Genomic DNA, 17,027 nt, shown 5'->3' on the forward strand with positions numbered 1-17,027 from the left:
GTGCTCCCACTTCCCAACAGCCTAAAGTGGGGGAGACCTGCAGTGCAAGAGGTGGTAAACTTTATCTGTAAAAGTCCAGGAAGTAAATAATTAAGGCTTTGCCAGCCATATGGCCTCTGTTGAAACTACTTAACTCTGCTGCTATAGCCGAAAAGCAACCACAGACAGTATACAAATGACTGAATGTGGCTGTATTCCAATAAAACTTTATGGACATTGAAATTTAGAGTTCATGTAATTACATGAATTTTCATATTCTTTAGATTATTTTTCTTTTTAAGATTTTATTTTTCCTTTTTCTCCCCAAAGCGCCCCCAGTACAGAGTTGTATATTTTTAGTTGTGGGTCCTTCTAGTTGTGGCATGTGGGGACGCTGCCTCAGCATGGCTTCATGAGCAGTGCCATGTCCACGCCCAGGATCCGAACCAGCAAAATCCTGGGCTACCCAAGAGGAGTGTCGGAACTTAACCACTTGGCCATGGGGCCGGCCCCTTTAGATTATTTTTCAACCATTTAAAAATGTAAAAACCATTCTTAGGTCACAGGCCATATAAAAACGGGTGGAGAGCTGGATTCGGCCTGTAGCCCATACTTTGCTGACCCTTAATGTCGTGGACACTGTGGTCCCTCCCCCACAGGCCCTCCTCCCTGCCCCATTATGTTCCAGGAGGAGCATAACGTTTTAACCTAATCAGTTAATTCTTATCACCTTGCCAGGGTGATTGCTTCTGGATGCTCTGTCCGAAGTCAGTCAGACATGTATTACCCTGGCCAAAGTGATTAAATTGGGCATGTGAATCAGGTTAGGCCAATGAGATGTAAACAGAAATTGACGGGAGCTTTTGGGAAAGATGCATCTTTGTTTTTCTGCGAGGTAAAATGGAAGCTATTCCTTTCTCCCCTTCTGGAAGGTGTGGGAATATATCAGCCAGGGTTCCTAACTGTGTGCAACAGAAAACAATTTGGGCTCCCTTACACAGAAAAAGGACCTTATAATAAGTATCCTGGGTAAGTCACAGCATCTCTAGGAGTGCCAGGAATCTCTAGGAGGACCAGGCTTGGAGTCCACACTGCCAGGAAAAACTCCACTGCAGAAGTGGTCCCGTACATCATGGTGGAGCCTGAGCCACGTGCCGGGGAAGCTGGGAAAGGGACTGCTTGGCATTCCAGCTTTTGTAGTGGAAGATGGGCTCTGCCTGATGAGGCGGGACAGGTCTCAAACGTTGGGATTCAGACCCTGAGAGGCCAAAAAGGATGACGAATGATCCCGGGACTGAATGTTTTTGTCTCTTGCAAAATTCCTATGTTGAAGCCTTACCCGCCAGTGTGATGGTATTTGGAACTGAGGCCTTTTGCGATAATTAGGTTTAGATGAAGTTATGAGGGCGGGGTCCTCATGATGGGATTAGTGTCCTCACAAGAAGAGGCCAGAGAGCTAGCTCTCTCTCTCCACCATGTGAAGACACATCAAGAAGATGGCTATCTGCAAGCTGGGAAGAGGGGCCTCACCAGGAACTGAGCCAGCTGGCACCTTGGACTTCCCATCCTCCAGAAATGGGAGAAATAAATGTCTGTTGTTTAAGGCACCCAATTTGAGGCCAACCTGGTGGCATAGTGGTTAAGTTCACACGCTCTGTTTTGGCAGCCTGGGGTTTGCCAGTTCAGATCCCGGGTGTGGACATGGCACCGCTTGGCACACCATGCTGCGGCAGGCATCCCACATATAAAGTAGAGGAAGATGGGCACGGATGTTAGCTCCGGGCCAGTCTTCCTCAGCAAAAAAGAGGAAGATTGGTGGCAGATGTTAGCTCAGGGCGAATGTTCCTCAAAAAAAAAAGCGCCCAGTTTATGGTATTTTGTAATAGCAGCCTGAGCCGACCAATATAACCCCCAAAGAATGATACATGACATAGCCGTGTTGCCCCCATGAGGAAGCCTCCTTGAGATAAAGCTGCCCCCACAGACAGCAATCAGGTCTTTCAAGACAGCATTAGGGCACTGAACACAGGCTTCTCTGATGTGCACTCTGTCTTGAGACCATTATTGCATGACAATAAATTCCCCTAGGTTTTTTTTGTTGTTGGTTTAACTTGTGTTTTCTGTCACTTGCTGAATAAAGAGCAACTGCCTACTGAGGGGTAAAAGGAAGACAACGGGGGTGTCAGTCCTAGAGAGAGATGGAAAAGCTGAGTAGACCATTGGCCTCATGGTGTATTAGTCAGGACTCTGGGTACAAGTGACAGAAACACATCTTGAATGAGTTCAAGCCAAAAAGAGGAAATTAACGGCTTGGGGTTATTTACTTCATAAATATTTATTGAGCACCTTCTGTATGTTAGGCACTGTTCTAAGCACTGGGGATACAGATGAGAACAAAACAGATAAAAAGCCTTACCCTTATGGAGGTTACATGAGCAAGGAGCAAAATATATGCTATGGAGAAAAGGCAGGGAGGGAAGATCTGGAATTGCTGGGGAAAGCGGCTGCAATTTTAAACAGGTTGAAAGGGGGGCTTCACTGAAAAGGTAATATTTGAATAAGGACCTGAAGGAGAGAAAGGAAGGAGAAAGCCCAACCTGAACATTTTTCTTGGTAGACTCAGCTTCAAAAAAAAAGGGCAAGAGCAAGTGTAAGTCCCTGAGGCGGGAGCATGTCTGTCTTGTCAGAGGAACAATGAGGAGGCCAGTGCGGCTCCCTCAAGACCAGTGAGGGGAATAGAAGGAAGAGACGAGATCAGAACAGTACTAGGGCTCTGATCTTCATGAAGGGCCATTCATTTATTGGATATTTTACCTAGTGGCAAAATCACACATCATCCTCCAAGGGAAGAAACTCTCAAACCTGAGCGGGCAGGAGACAGAGAACAGATGGCAAAAGCATTGGAAGGCCCTTAAGCCGGCTTCGCTGTCCACTGTGAGTCCCTCTGGGCAGCTCATGCGCTAGGTCTGTTAGTCAGGACGCTGGAACCAACCATTCATGCTGAGAATCCTGGTTTCGTCCTTCCTGACCACTAGATGCGGTTGAATCGCAACGGTCCAAGCAGGATATACTATTTCCATCCCAAGAACCTCTCTTAGGAACCGCAAGTCTGGTCCCCACTGGGTGTGTCTGCTGAGCAACAATTGTGGGCGGAAACAGTCTGAGCCCCGCCCCAGAGGACGCCGGTATTTCAGGACCTTCATCTTTAAGCTCTACCCCCTCAACTTTTTGAAAGGGCGGGGCGACGAGGGCAGCTGTCACCGTCTTCTCTCCACCCCGCTGGCTCTCACGTGTGGCCGGCTGTTCAATAACAGCTCTTCTTCCGGGACTTCCTGGTCGCTGCGACCAATCAGAGTGTTCTCCCCGTCCTTACCATTGTCAGCCGCTGCCAATCGGCGCGTCTCTACCAACGCCCCTTAAAGGAGCCGCCGACGCCTCTGGAGCCGGGACCGACCAATTCCTCGGTTCCTGCCTCCAACTGCAGTATGGAGTCGCCCCGGGGGCGGCCTGGGCCCGAGGCGGACCTTCTGGCTGCGGGGGAACAGCAAGCCGCAATTTTAGGTGGCGGGCCGAGCCGAACGCCCTCTGAGCCGCCCTCAGGCCTCCGGCTATCCGAGGAGGAAGAGGCCGAGAACGTTGGGGGCACGAGCCCCCACCCCAGGGCGTCCCCGAAGACTTCGAGCTGCAGCGTCGTCCACCCGCCGGAGCGGAAGGCTCGGGAGGACGGGCCTGGCCGCGGAGGCACGCCGTCTGGGGCGGGGAGCTGCCGGGGGGTGCCGGGTCCCGAGCACGACCCGCATGGGTCCTCCCGGCGCAAGGACCCTGAGCCGCCGGAGGACAAGCCTGCATCCGAGAGGGCGTGCCGTCGAGGGAGCCCGGGAGGTGGCGGGATGGATGCTGAGCAGGAGGAGGAAGACGACGAGGAGGTGGCGGCAGCCGGCAGGGTTGGCCGCTCGTTCTCCAGCCGCCTTCAGGACAGCCGCAGCCTGGACGGGCTGAGCGGGGCGTGCGGCGGCGTTGGGTCCGCAGCGGGTGCCGAGTCTGGTGCGGGCGGCGGGCGTCGCGCCACTATCTCCAGCCCCCTGGAGCTCGAAGGCACAGTGAGCCGCCACGGCGACCTCACTCACTTCGTCGCCAACAACCTGCAACTCAAGATCCGTCTGAGCGGTGCTCCTCAACCCCCGCCTCCTGCCCCTGCGCGGCCCTGTTCAATGCCCGCACCCACTCCGGCCATCCCCCCCATCGACCCCGACGTGCTGCGGGACCTGGAGCGTCTGAGTCGGGAGCTGGGCGGCAGAGTGGACCGTCTGCTTCGCGGGCTGGGTGGCGCCGTGCAGGAGCTGACAGCGCTGAGCGTGGGCTGCATCCAGACCTACCGCGACGCAGTGGACTCCCTAGGCGAAGCCGTGGACATGAGCATCAAGGGCATGTACACCCTGCTGGCACGCTGCGAGGAGCTGGAACGGGCTCTGCAGCCGGTTCAGGGGCTGGCGCGCCAAGTCCGGGATATTCGACGCACGCTGGAGGTGTTTGAGGCCCTGTGCAAGTGACCAGGAGAGCAGGAGAGGCCAGGCCAGGCCAGGCTATGCCAGGGCCCAGCAGGATCCTAAGGACTCTTCAAGGAGCCCTGGTGGGAACTGCCTGCTGAGCCTAGGCCTATATATTGGAGGCTCTTCCAGATGCATTTAGCAAGCCTGAAACCGTTTGCTGGGCCTTATGTGGTTGTATATGGGGAAGTTCTAAAGGCTCTCCTGGTGGGAGGGGATGATGCTCTGCTTCTATTCAGTTGGCCATCTGTAGCTACCTTGTTCTCCCCAACTCTCTTCCCTAGCTAGAGTACCATCCCTGGGAACCCAGGGCTTTAGGTCTCAGGGTGGGAGACATGACTGCCACATGTGATCAAGAAAGTAAAACAAAGGAGGCCCCAGCCCCCACTGTGGCCACCCTAACTCCAGTGGCTATATCTCAGGTGCCAGGGACTGTGGGAGCTTGAGTGGTCCTTGGCGACACACCATGCAGACAAGGATGCACACCTGCAGATGGATAACCTCCTGCTTCTGCCTGCTGACCCCCTACCTTCCCACTTCCCCAGCCAGAACCGCAGTGGAGCTAGAAGGAATGCATTGCATGGTAGAGGGGGTGAGTTGGGAGGGGTCTCACTGCTCTCAGGGTTCAGGCAGAATTGTTGCTGGTTTTGAAGCCCACTTTTGTGGCGTGTTCTAATCAGTTTTGGCTTTCCGAATGTTTGTGGAATTAAAGTGCTGCTGCTGCTAAGGCTGAGGCTGCATCTGTGTGGGATTACAGGGATTGGTGAGCCAAAGGAATGGCAATGAGGGTCGGTCTTTTTCGTGGAGCTCCCTTGGGGCTGGTGCTGGGAGTGGGGTGGAGGTCCCAGGCTACATGGGGAGGAATATGGTTCCTGCTCTTAGGCAGCAGATCTGAGAGGAAATGCAAGACACAGATATGGGCTCAGAAATCTGGTAAAAGCAGAAATGGAAGCAAGGTGCTCCAGATGAGAAAGGTAACGGGTCATCTTCTCAGATCGGGAAGTAGACAGTTAGGGGCTGGGCAAATTGGACATCTTGGCTCTGGAGGAAGACCGGAAACACTTGTTAGCTCCCTGGCCCCATTTCTCACACTCTCCTGATCAGTGCCATATGTATGGTTTGAGACACTCTTTGTTCCAACCCCTGGCAGCCTTCTGTTTACAGGTCACATAGTAAGTTCCAGCAGCCCATGTTATAGTCGGAAGATTTAGAATGAGAGATCACAAAAAGAGCTCCAGATTCGTTAAGGCTTCCTCCTCCCACTCAAGACACTACCACTTTGGAATGAGTTTCAACGCGTTTCTCTTTTGGGTGTGAAACACTCGAGGACTGGGAATGTTGTCCTGGAAGTCTTCTCGAGTTAACAAAAAATTCCCAGTATGAAGTGCAAAAACAAGCGGCTGGCCCGTACGGGGATCGAACCCGCGACCTTGGCGTTATTAGCACCACGCTCTAACCAACTGAGCTAACCGGCCTCCTGGCCCCAGTCTCCAAATATGAGCCTATGTAGAATTCACATTACTGCTCAGCGCTGCTGAGGAAAACTTAAAAATCGGTAGAATCGCATTGGAAGGCATGAAAACAGAATACAAAAAATGGATCGCTGAGCATTTCGAGAATAGCCCAGCTGCAATACTGACAAGCACAGAAGGTGCGACCCTGGTGCTTGGCGGATGTAGAGCAGAAGACTGACAGCGCGCACGCTGCGTCCACGCACACAACCAGAAGTCGAAAACGCCACCTGATAGCTCCCGGTGAATTCCCAGAGAATTCCCGGAGAGGATGGATGAACCTGTGGGAAATTCTATAAGCCGAACGCCCAGGGACTCAGCGACTTTCCCCCCCGCCCCTCGAAGGGTCTGCAAAAGCTATAACAGACTCTCGAAGGCACCGCTGGGATTCGAACCCAGGATCTCCTGTTTACTAGACAGGCGCTTTAACCAACTAAGCCACGGCGCCCACCGCAGACAGCCTTGCACCTGTTTCCCTGGGCAGGTCAGCTCCAACGCAGGTGAGTGAATGCCTAGGTGCCCCAAATATCCAACCTTTGTCCAGACTGGAAAACGAAAACCGTGGCCGGGGGCGAGAGACAGTGAAGCGGTGACACGGAAATTGAATCTAGGCAGACGGAAAGCAACAAGAAAAATCCTTGGTTTGGGATCACAAAAATTAATTCTAGACCGCGTCAACCGCAGGCCGACGAGGATGGGATTCGAACCCACGCGTGCAGAGCACAATGGATTAGCAGTCCATCGCCTTAACCACTCGGCCACCTCGTCTACGAGAGTGCAGCTTAGCATCTTCTCTCTGGGGTCTGAGCTCTTACTTCTCAGTGGACCTACCCATGTCGTGAGGGAGTGCGGTCTGCGGGATCCTGCCCAGCGTGGCAAAAACGAATCGCCGGGTATTGACCGAGCGAGAGACCCTCTCGCTTGCCCCAGCGCCCGACCCTCCTCCCTCTGGGCCGAGCGATCTCGAGCGTGCGCCAGTCCTCAGGAGCTCGGCGATCGGCCCGGACCTACGGAACCCGCAAAAAACACCGCGAGAGCGTTGGGCCCCCCCGACGGGGCGGCACGGGACTTCGCGCCAGGAGCCCTCCCCTTCCTGCCTCTACGAGGTCTTCTTCTCGGACCCGGGAGCTGGGGCTCGAACATAGTTGAAAATGGGGGGAATAAATATAAAAGTGACGGAAGCAATAGGGCTGGGACTGACCCCGACGTGATTTGAACACGCAACCTTCTGATCTGGAGTCAGACGCGCTACCGTTGCGCCACGAGGTCGGCCGGCCATGGGGGTGGACAGGTTCCCTCATGCCCACTTGTCGGCCAGGCGGTAAGGGTCCCGGCTCTCGGGACAGAGAGCCGAGGGCCTTCCTGAACTCCTAAAATCCTGCGGCGTGGTGCGTGCGCTCTCTCGCCGGCCTCGTGGGACAAGCAGGGCCCGCCGCACCCCTCAGGGCAGCGGCTTTGTGGGCTCCGGGTTCAGCCGTCCCGCCCCCCGGCGTCCTGCCCACCACCACCGGCCCTGAGCTGGTTACCTGGGGGACCCAGGGCTCCCTGCGGGGACAGACTTGCGCCGAAACTGATGGAACGACGGACAGCAGGCCGAATGTGAGGGAGTCGTGCCAGAGCCCAGGACACCTGAAGGGGTTAGAGATTAGCTGCTCCAGTGGTGCGTCTCCGTGCTGGCGGCACGTTGCAGTCGTCTGCAGAACCTTCCAGATAGCCACGCACGAGCCCCAGGGTCGGAGATTCTGATTTAGAAGCCCAGGGTAGAGTCCTGGCGTCCCTAATTTCTCACTTTTTTACAATTTTGAGGAATAAATTACATACAATGAAATGCACGGATAAGTATATATTTTGATGAGTTTTGACAAATGCAACCCACAACCCTTTCAAGATATAGGACATTTCCTTCACTCCGGAAAGTTCTTTCCTTTCCCTTCCCAATCGATCCCCGCCCCTCCCTTTGCAGAGACAACTACTGTTCTGATTTTGATCACCATAAACATCAGTATTTTTTAAAGCTCTCCAGCTGAGATAGAGCTGGGGACTTCTAAAGAGGGATACCAGAAGCTGGCAGAGACCCCCGTTTGCTTCTTGCAGGATGAGAGGCGTTCAACAGGCCAATAGGGCAAAAGAAGTCATGGTGTAGCTCACTCCTTCCCTTCCAAGCCAAATGTCAGCACATTCTGCACAGTGGCTCTCCGGAAAGTTATCAAGAACCACAGATACGTCAAAGCCCACAGATGTTTCTCAGGCCTGGCCTTAATTGACTCAGGGCAACATATTCTTTAAGAGCCTTCTTTCTCTCTTGGTTGTCATGACACTCATCTGCTGCCCTTCCCCCAGCTCTCCACCCAAATCCCCCCCCCCCGGTCTATTTTTCTGTCCCTTTCCCTCACAGTTCTGCCTTCTCTGTTCACCCTACGCACCTTCCCTGGAGTCAGCCATCACCTGTGTGCTCAGAGCTCCTGAATCCCTCTCCCACCTCTGGGTTCACACCCCAGTGCCTACTGGACACATCCACTGTCAATAAGTGATCAGAGATTATAACGAGGACCAGTGAGATATAAGAGACTGTGGTGGTGAAGAGCTCAGATTCTCAAGTCAGGCTGGATTTGAAACCTGGTGTCATCAGTTACAAGTTGTGTGATCTCAGGCAGGTAATATACTCTGTGCCTCAGTTTCCTTGTCTGTGTCTAAATACCACTTTACAAAAGTATACTTTACAAAAGTTAATTTACGTTGTGTAAATTTCACATAGAAAAGAAAAGAAACAACTCAGGGGTCAACTTGAAGAGGTTCCCACCAGCCCAAACTGAGACTGTTTGAGCATCAAAAAAGAATAACTGCGATGGACTGAAACACACAAAAGATGTTGAAGTCTACAAGTTCACGGTGACACTAAAAACAACTAATTAGTCACTTTTGGAGGAAGCAAGGGAATCAACTCATTCTGAAAGCTGGTGGATAATGGGGGGAAAAAATCACACATTTATCCAGCCTTTCCTGTATGACCTGTATCTCATGGTAAACAGGTTGATGAGGACACATCCTTATTTATAGAAGAATCCCAAGTGATAAATGCAGAAGGAATTATAGAATTAGGACATCCTATTGTGCAACCTCTCATGAAATAATGGAGCTGGGTAGTGATGATCAATTAAAGCAGGAGGTGAAAAATTGGTGGGGAACTTATATAATGGTTGCCTCAGTCTGACTACACCTGAATCTACTGCTCAGATTTAACACCAGAAAAATAGAGACAAGCAGGCATTATGTACCTCCTGATTTGATGGAGTAAGAAGTGCCAGGCACCACCCATGATGTATTTTTACCAGAAAATTGAATGCGAGGCTGATCAACCACTATATCTAACAACCAGTTTACAGGAAATACTGGGCACAGGGCAACATGTTAAATGACATGACCAGTATACAGCCCACAAATGTGCCACTGTCTTCAACAGATAAATTGCAAGAAAACAAGGAATGGGGAGGGATAAACAGTGAAAAAAAATAATATGTATGAGATTGGGCAATTTGAACTCTTTGGTGATGTCTGAGATTTGCTTCAAAATAACCTAATGGGGCTGAGAGGGAGAGTATATCGGAAACAAGGTTGGCCTTGTGTTGGTAATTGTTGAAGTGGAATGGTAGGCTTCAAAGGGGTTCATTATACTATTTTCTTGATTTTTATGTATGTTTCAATTTTTCCATGATCAAAAATTTTTTTCCAGGTTAGGACATATGGGTTCCAGCCCTGAAGCCAGTGGCCCACTAGGGGACACCTGGTCACCAGCAGTACCTCCTGTGGCCACAGGGTGGCTCCAAAGCTCACTTTTGTGAGACCGCTGCAGAGCTGCTGGCTGCTGTGAACCAAGGTCAGGGAAAATGAGAGAACAGACCTAAATGCCTGCTCACTGTTTATGAACTCACAATGTGAAATGTGACCATCCAGTTCTCACTATCTAGTAGGCCTCTTACGCAGGAAGCCTATTATAAGCAGAATGCCCCAAACTTCCAGCTTCTGGAGTCCAGAATCTAACAGTTATCCTCGACCCTTCCCTTTTTCTCACCCACCCACAGCCCCATGTCCAGACCTTCTTATCCTCTAACTATCTCTTTTTTAAAAAAATAATAAATTTATACCCCCCTTCACCCATTTCTAACTATCTCTTGATTCCTTCCACTTTGCTCCTCCTTCTTGAGTCCATCCTGGCCCGATCTCATCCTGTCCTTCCTGGATAACTCTATGGCTTCTTTACTGGCCTTCTGCTTAAAATCTTAAAATCCATTCTCCATGTTGCAACCACACTCATCTTCTACAATACAATTCTGACCATGTCCCTGCCCATGGGTGCAAGATCCAATATGATCTGACCCTTGTCTACCCATCCCGCTCACCCTGATCTCTTCTTCTCCATCCATTACCAGGCTTCGGACACACTAGCTTCCTTTTTATTCAACAAACACATTGGGCTTGTTCCACCTAAGGACCTTTGCGCTTGCTGCTCCAATGCCTGGAATGCTCTGTCCCCAGATCTTCACATGACTGACTCCTTCTCTTCGTTCTGCTTGTTCCAGAGACCTCGGGAAGTCTTGCAAAAGCAAGGCCACGGGCTTTCCTCTATGCAAGCCCACGGGCTTTACTCTGACAGTGCTTCCTTCATCTGTGAACAGTTCAACTTGATAAACTGTCTGAAGACCTGGGCCTTCTATTCCCAGCAGAAAAGACATGTAAGTTATAGGCAAAGGGAAGAAAAGTATGAGGACTCTTCAGTCCTTGCATCTTGTCTATGTGCTCAGAATGTTTCCATGCTTGCTACTCTGTAATTTCCATGTTAGAGAGCACGGGAAGCCCACCTTTCGTCGTACTTTAGGTGTCATCACTGTCACTCATCACTGTCACATCATTAATAGTGATGAGGGTCACCTCAAGGGAGAGAAGCAGTTGGGTCCACTGTACTTCATGGGTTTGCCTGTCCCTCCTGAGATGGGGGAGGTTTGAAAGTATTTTCAGAACTTTGAAACAGTCCAGTTAAAGAGAGAACCTCCCAGGGCCAGCCTGGTGGCATTGTGGTTGAGTTTGCGCACTCTGCGTCAGTGACCCAGGATTCACAGACTTCAGTCACACACCGCTCATCAAGCTGTGCTGTAGCGGTGTCCCCATGGTGACATCCCACATACAAAAAGTGGAGGAAGGTTGGCACAGATGTTAGCTCAGTGACAATCTTCCTCAGGCAACAAGAGGAAGATTGGCAACAGATGTTAGCTCAGGGCCAATCTTCCTCGCCAAAAAAAGAGAGAGAGAGAGAGAGAGAACCTCCACTACACACCTGAGAGCTGAGAAACCTGTGTGGGTAATATTTGATTATAATCAAATATTTTTTCAGTAGAGAATAAAGAGACTTTGCTGAACCTCACTCTTTATAAAAATAATTCCTCTGAGAAGTGTAAATGATTGCAGTTTTTACTTTATGAGTTTTGGTGATCACATTGTCTCTATTATGAAGAAGCTGTGCTGCCCTCTAAAGAGGTGGTTTTATATGAAAATGTTATTACATAGTTTTAATATACAGGAGTTCAACATTTAGCGACTCTCAATCCTAGAAATCATTCCTTCTTCTTTAAGAAGCAATTTAATGTCTCGATGATAATATTGTATATGACCTGGAAGAAAAACTTAAAAAGGCTTATCTTTTAAAACTTTTTATTTTAAAATAATTTTATTTACAGAAAACTTGCAAAAATAATGCAAACAATTTCTGTGTGCCTTCACTGAGACTACGTTTGCTCTGTCAGTGTCTCTCTATCTCTACAGGCACATATATATTTTTTCTAAACCATTTGAGAGTAAATTGCAGATGTAACGCCCCTTTGCCCCTAAATCCTTCAGTGTGTATTTTCTAACAAGGACATTCTCGTGCATAAAGGCAGTAGGGTTCTCAAAAATCAGGAAGGTAACACTCATACAATGCTGTTATCTAAGCTAGAGACCTTGTTCAAATTTTGCCAGTTGTTCTACTAATATCCTTTATAATAAAAGAAATAGGTTTTTTTCCTAATCCAAGATTCATTAGGATCATACATTAAATCTCTCATGTCAACTTTGTCACATCCTAGTCTCACTTAATCTGGAAGTTCTTCAGTCTTTGTCTTTCATGACCTTGAGGGAAACATCTTTTGACTCTCTCTTTGAATTCTGAATTTTTTCAGTCACTGGTTTATAAAAAGGAAATCCATATATTACATTGGGGGCCTGGAAGAGAGAAATGCGTTTCCTCTCAATTTTGACCACATTGCCTAAAACAAAATTTAAGAGCAAATGACTCATTTTCAAATAGCCTTTTCTTGATCATATTATTCTAGTGTTTCCCTTTTAAAATTTTATTTATGGCACCTATCACCATGCGGACTTATTTGTTTGCATGTTTGTTGTCGATCTCCCCGGCTACAATATAAACTCTGGGAAGGTAGAGACTTTTGTCAAGAACGAGAGCCCAGCACAGTACCTGGCATTTACCAGTTGGTCAACGAATATCTGTTGAGTGAATGAATGAATGAATGAGAAATGTCCCTTGGGGTGGTGGTTTAGACCGACCTAAAAGCACTGGGATGGAAAGTAGGGAGAAGGATGATCTTCTGGTAAGTGGGCAGGGAGGGCCCCCGAGGATGGGAGTTGACTGTGAGCAATAAACGTGGGCGAGAACTTTCCGTTCTGCAGGGACGCCCTGTGAGGCCCAAAGGTCAGTTGTCTGGGGAGTAGGGTGGGCGGAATCAGATCAAGGAAGGTTCAGGTCTGAGGTCCTTGGACAACCAGAGGCTCCGTGACAATAAGTGACAGCCGGAGAATCTGGGGACATCCATCTCTCCACGCTTAGTTCCCTTTGTCCCACTGCCCTGGGCAGTGGGAAGATAAAGGGATGCAGTGAGAAAAGGAGCGAGTGTCCATGCCTTGGGCATGGAGATGCCCTAATCCCAGCGCGGCGGTGACAGCGTCTCTGGTGAGCAACTCTTACGCGGAGGGTCATTTTGGGCAACGTAGCGGGGGCCTGGGGCCCGGCCGCACCGGGCGTGGGCATCCGGGGAGGAAGGGGTGTAGCGGGCTAGGGCAGGGCGGGTTTCCTTTCGCTCGCCCTGCGGGGGCAGATTCGGCGGTGCGGGGCGGCGCCACACCGCACACTCCCAGGTGCACACGGCTCGGCTGCGCGCTGGGAGCTGGCCGGCGGTCCGCACCAGGCCGGGACCACTCGCAGGGCACCCGAGACCGGCAGCCTCCCGAAGACCGGCTGCGGCTCCCCAATTTACTGCTCTCGCGAGATTTCGGAGATCCGGCCGCGAAGCCCGCCTACGCGGTTGCCAAGGCAACTGGGCGGTGCCAGCGCGAGCGGGAAGGAGGCGTCTGTCGAGTTTCTGTGTGCTGGCCTCGGAGACTTCAGGAGTGGCCGTCCCTGAACTTCCAGCCCCTGAGACCACGGTCTCCGCTGCAGGCAGTGCCTCTGCCGCTGGAGGCCATGGGCCGGATCTCAGGACTCGTGCCTTCTCGCTTCCTGACGCTCCTGGCGCATCTGGTGGTCGTCATCACCTTATTCTGGTCCCGGGTAAGACCCAGGACCTCCCGCCCCCATTCCTGCCTCGGAGTGGCCCCAGCCCAACCCCGCCCCTTTCCCAGGGCCTCCCCTGGTCGGGTCCTCCCATCCCTCGCTGACCCCAGGCCTGCCCCGCAGCCCGCCCTTTTTTCACTTCTCTTCCTCTCTGCCCTGCTCCCCAGGACAGCAACATCCAGGCCTGCCTGCCTCTCACGTTCACCCCCGAGGAATATGAGAAGCAGGACATTCAGTGAGCACTTGGGGCGGGGTGGTCAGAATTAAGCAGTGGTGGGAGTGCAGGGGTCTTAGAAGAAGTCCAGAAAGCCTGAACTAACCCTCTTTCTTCTCTGCAGGCTGGTGGCCGCGCTCTCTGTCACCCTGGGCCTCTTTGCAGTGGAGCTGGCCGGTTTCTTCTTAGGAGTTTCCATGTTCAACAGCACCCAGAGCCTCATCTGTATCTTTTCTGGCTGCGCACCTTTCCCACACTGTCCATTTCCATCACAACTCCCTTTAGCTGCCTAACTGGGCCTTTCTGGCACAATGGTGTCTGCCTTAGCGGACAAACAGTCTCTCCAGTTGAGAGATCTCTTTAGGCAATGCGGAAGATTTAATACAATCTGCGATCATTTGCCCTGCTATGCAGCAGGCACTGGAGATCCAAAAGGGGAGGTAAAGCACAGTTTTATTTATACCTTGAGGAAGCGGCAGACACACGGACATCTGTAATTCAGTGTGATAAGCACTGTGCTGTAGGAGTGTGTAAAGGTATAAAGCCTTGTGGGAACTCAGAAGAAATAGAGGAAGTGAGAAAGATGGATCAGGGAAGGCTCTTGACATTGAATTGTGGACCAGGAGGACCAGGGTGCTGGAGGGTAATCCTGCAGAGTGTGTCAAGTCACTGCGAGCATTTCTGTGTGGCCTGCGGGAGAGAAGGAGCCTACTCCTACCTCACCTGAAGGGTGCAGGCTAGCCTATAGATATGGGGTGGGGGTAGCTTGGGTCCCAGCTGTGCAGGCTCACCCCTGGCCTCTACTCACATGGCTGTCCTAAAGCCTCAGGAGGCGGGCCTGCCAGCTCTGGCCTTTGCAGTGTGGGGAAGGAGCAAGAGGTGAACCTGAGGGCGGATGCCAGCTTCACCACCGGCCTTTTCTGGCCCATCACTTTCTACCATTCCATAAGCCTCCTTGACTCTGGTGCATTCTCAAGCCATTGGAGCTCACTGTAGTGCATCTGTGGCCCTCTCCTTTTTCATATTCGAGCGTTGGGAGTGCACCACATACTGGTACATTTTTGTCTTCTGCAGGTAGGTAGCGCCCAATGTTTGGATATGGGCGTGGGAGGTTTACTCTAAATCGCAAAGTTTCCCCCACCCAGCCCTTTGCTCCGTGTGTGAAACTCAGATCCACTCAACATTCCTGTAGTCTTTTGAAATCCCGCCCCACCTACACTTTGGGGGTGGGGTCTCTGGTTTGGGGATTTGGGGATTTTTATTGGAAGGGGCCCTGAACCCACCACCTACCTTTGGCAGTGCCCTCCCAGCTGTCACCGAAATGGCATTATTCATCAGCGTTTTTGGGCTGAAAAAGAAACCTTTCTGACCACCTTTATGACGGGAACGTACAGATGAAGGCTGGAGGAGCGAGGGACCCTTCACCGTTCCTGGAAGAAGGCTTCCGCGCTGCGACTGAAACTATTTGGTGGAAGATGTCAGCGTTAGTAGTGTTAGGGTAATTTTCTCTCGCGTCTAGGATTATCAACGTTTTATTTAGCCCTTTGTAATAAAATATATTTTAGAGTAAGATCAAGACTTGTAAAAATTTCAGGGGAGGATCGGGGTGGCCAAACTACTGGAGAAACGGGAGGTAAGTATCGCTTTTATTTTGATTATTACGGTAGCTGTCTGGCGAAGGGAGTGGGCGGAGATATGTAAATAAGCGGCTCCTACGGCTAGGACTCCAAGCTCGTAAGTGAGTGGAGCATTCTGGGAGGAATTAATTTATCCCTTTTGGTAGCCAAATGGAAACAAATATATTTTAGCTGATCTGCAAATAAATGTCGCAACATAAGTGGAGGAACCTAAATAACCATTTGCTTAGGCTAACGCGTTATATACTCGCCCTAGCTGTTAGTGGAATCTTTTTCACTGAGTACGGGATGCATTGACAATGTTGGATATCGTCAGGTAGGATAATCCTTACCTGTTTCCCCTTTAGGGGAGCAGATTGGAAAATGATGATTGGAGTGCGCATGATTCGTGATTAGCGTCTCTGCGTAATCAGGACTTGCAACACCCTGATTGCTCCTGTCTGATTCTTCCTGACGATCGTAATTCTTTATGCTGTTTTTCTGTTGAGAGTCAGAGTTATAGTTTTTTGCTAGCAACCGCGTGCTGGTTAGTGGTGACCGCACGGATATGTTGATAGTGTGGTTGTCATTTCGAACTTTTGTGTTACAGTGATAGCCACCTGGGTTTAAAGTCTTCTGATACTTAATGATGAAGCAGGGCTGGATATGTTAATACAGATGGGTTCTTTCTAGTAAGTCAGATTTGCCAGTAGGTTTTGTTTGTTTCTGAGAGTGTCGTCGCTAAGCGTCTAGTCTTCTGTGTGGTTTTAAACTCTGTAGTTGTAAGGTCTATTGGTTTTCTGTTTTCAAAGCTTAAATGAGCAGAGCATGTTTGTGTGTGTCTGATTTTCTATAAAATGATCATTCATGCCGGTTGTACTTGCTGTCACAAATGGTTTATTGTCAAACCTTCCATCCCACCACGGCAGAAAGGGCCACTTTCTTGGCAGGACTCACCTGGTGATTAGAGCTGTACCCAGAAGCCTGGCAAAGCTCCCCTGTTGTTCAGTCAGTAGCTTGATGAGGACATCCCGCTTCTGCCTGCTAGCACTGACAAGAATATGTTCAAAAGAAAGTTCTTAAAATATACTCAATTAGGCATTGTACAAACAAATTACAAGAGCCTAAAGTTCTACCTTGTCACGGAATGAATATGCTCAGGGTCGTGTTTCCTGGGAAGGTTCAGTGTATGTTGAGAAGATTCTCTGTACTTTCACTCGTAGATGGTGGAGCACAGGCCATTCCAAATAAGGAGAAGGCATCAGAGAAGGTGCTTTTTGGTGATGCCCCTCACACACATGCAACCTTTCCCTAGCAGACTGTCCATTCCGGCAGCCCTTCATCCTGAGCATTCATTCAATGAATACTTACTGAGCACTTACCATGTGCGAAACATTGTAGTAGGTACTGAGAGAATAAATGTGACTATGACCCATACTCAACCTTGGCCATCACAGATAGTATGGTTCGTGGAGACAGACAAGAAACAAGTTCCTATATCCCAGAATAATTTAATAGCAAATTGTGATAAATGCTACAAAGGATGCTATGGGGTAGAGATTA

General features: G+C 50.3%; 2 protein-coding genes and 5 non-coding genes across 7 annotated transcripts; 3 read left to right on the forward strand and 4 right to left on the reverse strand.

Moving 5' to 3' along the window:
* The first annotated feature begins 2,765 nt into the window (after positions 1-2,765).
* On the forward strand, positions 2,766-5,253 carry BORCS6 (BLOC-1 related complex subunit 6). Its single transcript, XM_014861583.3, has one exon. The coding sequence runs from the start codon at positions 3,465-3,467 to the stop codon at positions 4,527-4,529; it is 1,065 nt and encodes a 354-aa protein (XP_014717069.3). The 5' UTR covers positions 2,766-3,464; the 3' UTR covers positions 4,530-5,253.
* Positions 5,254-5,927: 674 nt separating this feature from the next.
* Positions 5,928-6,001, reverse strand: TRNAI-AAU (transfer RNA isoleucine (anticodon AAU)). The gene has a single exon. It is a non-coding gene; the product is annotated as a tRNA-Ile (tRNA).
* Positions 6,002-6,411: 410 nt separating this feature from the next.
* On the reverse strand, positions 6,412-6,485 carry TRNAT-AGU (transfer RNA threonine (anticodon AGU)). The gene has a single exon. It is a non-coding gene; the product is annotated as a tRNA-Thr (tRNA).
* Positions 6,486-6,723: 238 nt separating this feature from the next.
* On the reverse strand, positions 6,724-6,805 carry TRNAS-GCU (transfer RNA serine (anticodon GCU)). The gene has a single exon. It is a non-coding gene; the product is annotated as a tRNA-Ser (tRNA).
* A 429-nt stretch (positions 6,806-7,234) lies between these two features.
* Positions 7,235-7,306, reverse strand: TRNAW-CCA (transfer RNA tryptophan (anticodon CCA)). The gene has a single exon. It is a non-coding gene; the product is annotated as a tRNA-Trp (tRNA).
* Positions 7,307-12,809: 5,503 nt separating this feature from the next.
* On the forward strand, positions 12,810-16,343 carry TMEM107 (transmembrane protein 107). Its single transcript, XM_014861582.3, has 5 exons — positions 12,810-13,631; positions 13,802-13,869; positions 13,973-14,073; positions 14,826-14,922; positions 15,148-16,343. The coding sequence occupies exons 1-5, from the start codon at positions 12,981-12,983 to the stop codon at positions 15,215-15,217; spliced, it is 987 nt and encodes a 328-aa protein (XP_014717068.2). The 5' UTR covers positions 12,810-12,980; the 3' UTR covers positions 15,218-16,343.
* LOC123276556 (U8 small nucleolar RNA) lies at positions 15,795-15,930 on the forward strand. The gene has a single exon (XR_006513060.1). It is a non-coding gene; the product is annotated as a U8 small nucleolar RNA (small nucleolar RNA).
* Positions 16,344-17,027: the final 684 nt, after the last annotated feature.

The sequence above is a fragment of the Equus asinus genome, chromosome 13 (assembly GCF_041296235.1).
Source record: "Equus asinus isolate D_3611 breed Donkey chromosome 13, EquAss-T2T_v2, whole genome shotgun sequence".
In the NCBI taxonomy this organism is placed as follows: Eukaryota; Metazoa; Chordata; class Mammalia; order Perissodactyla; family Equidae; genus Equus; species Equus asinus.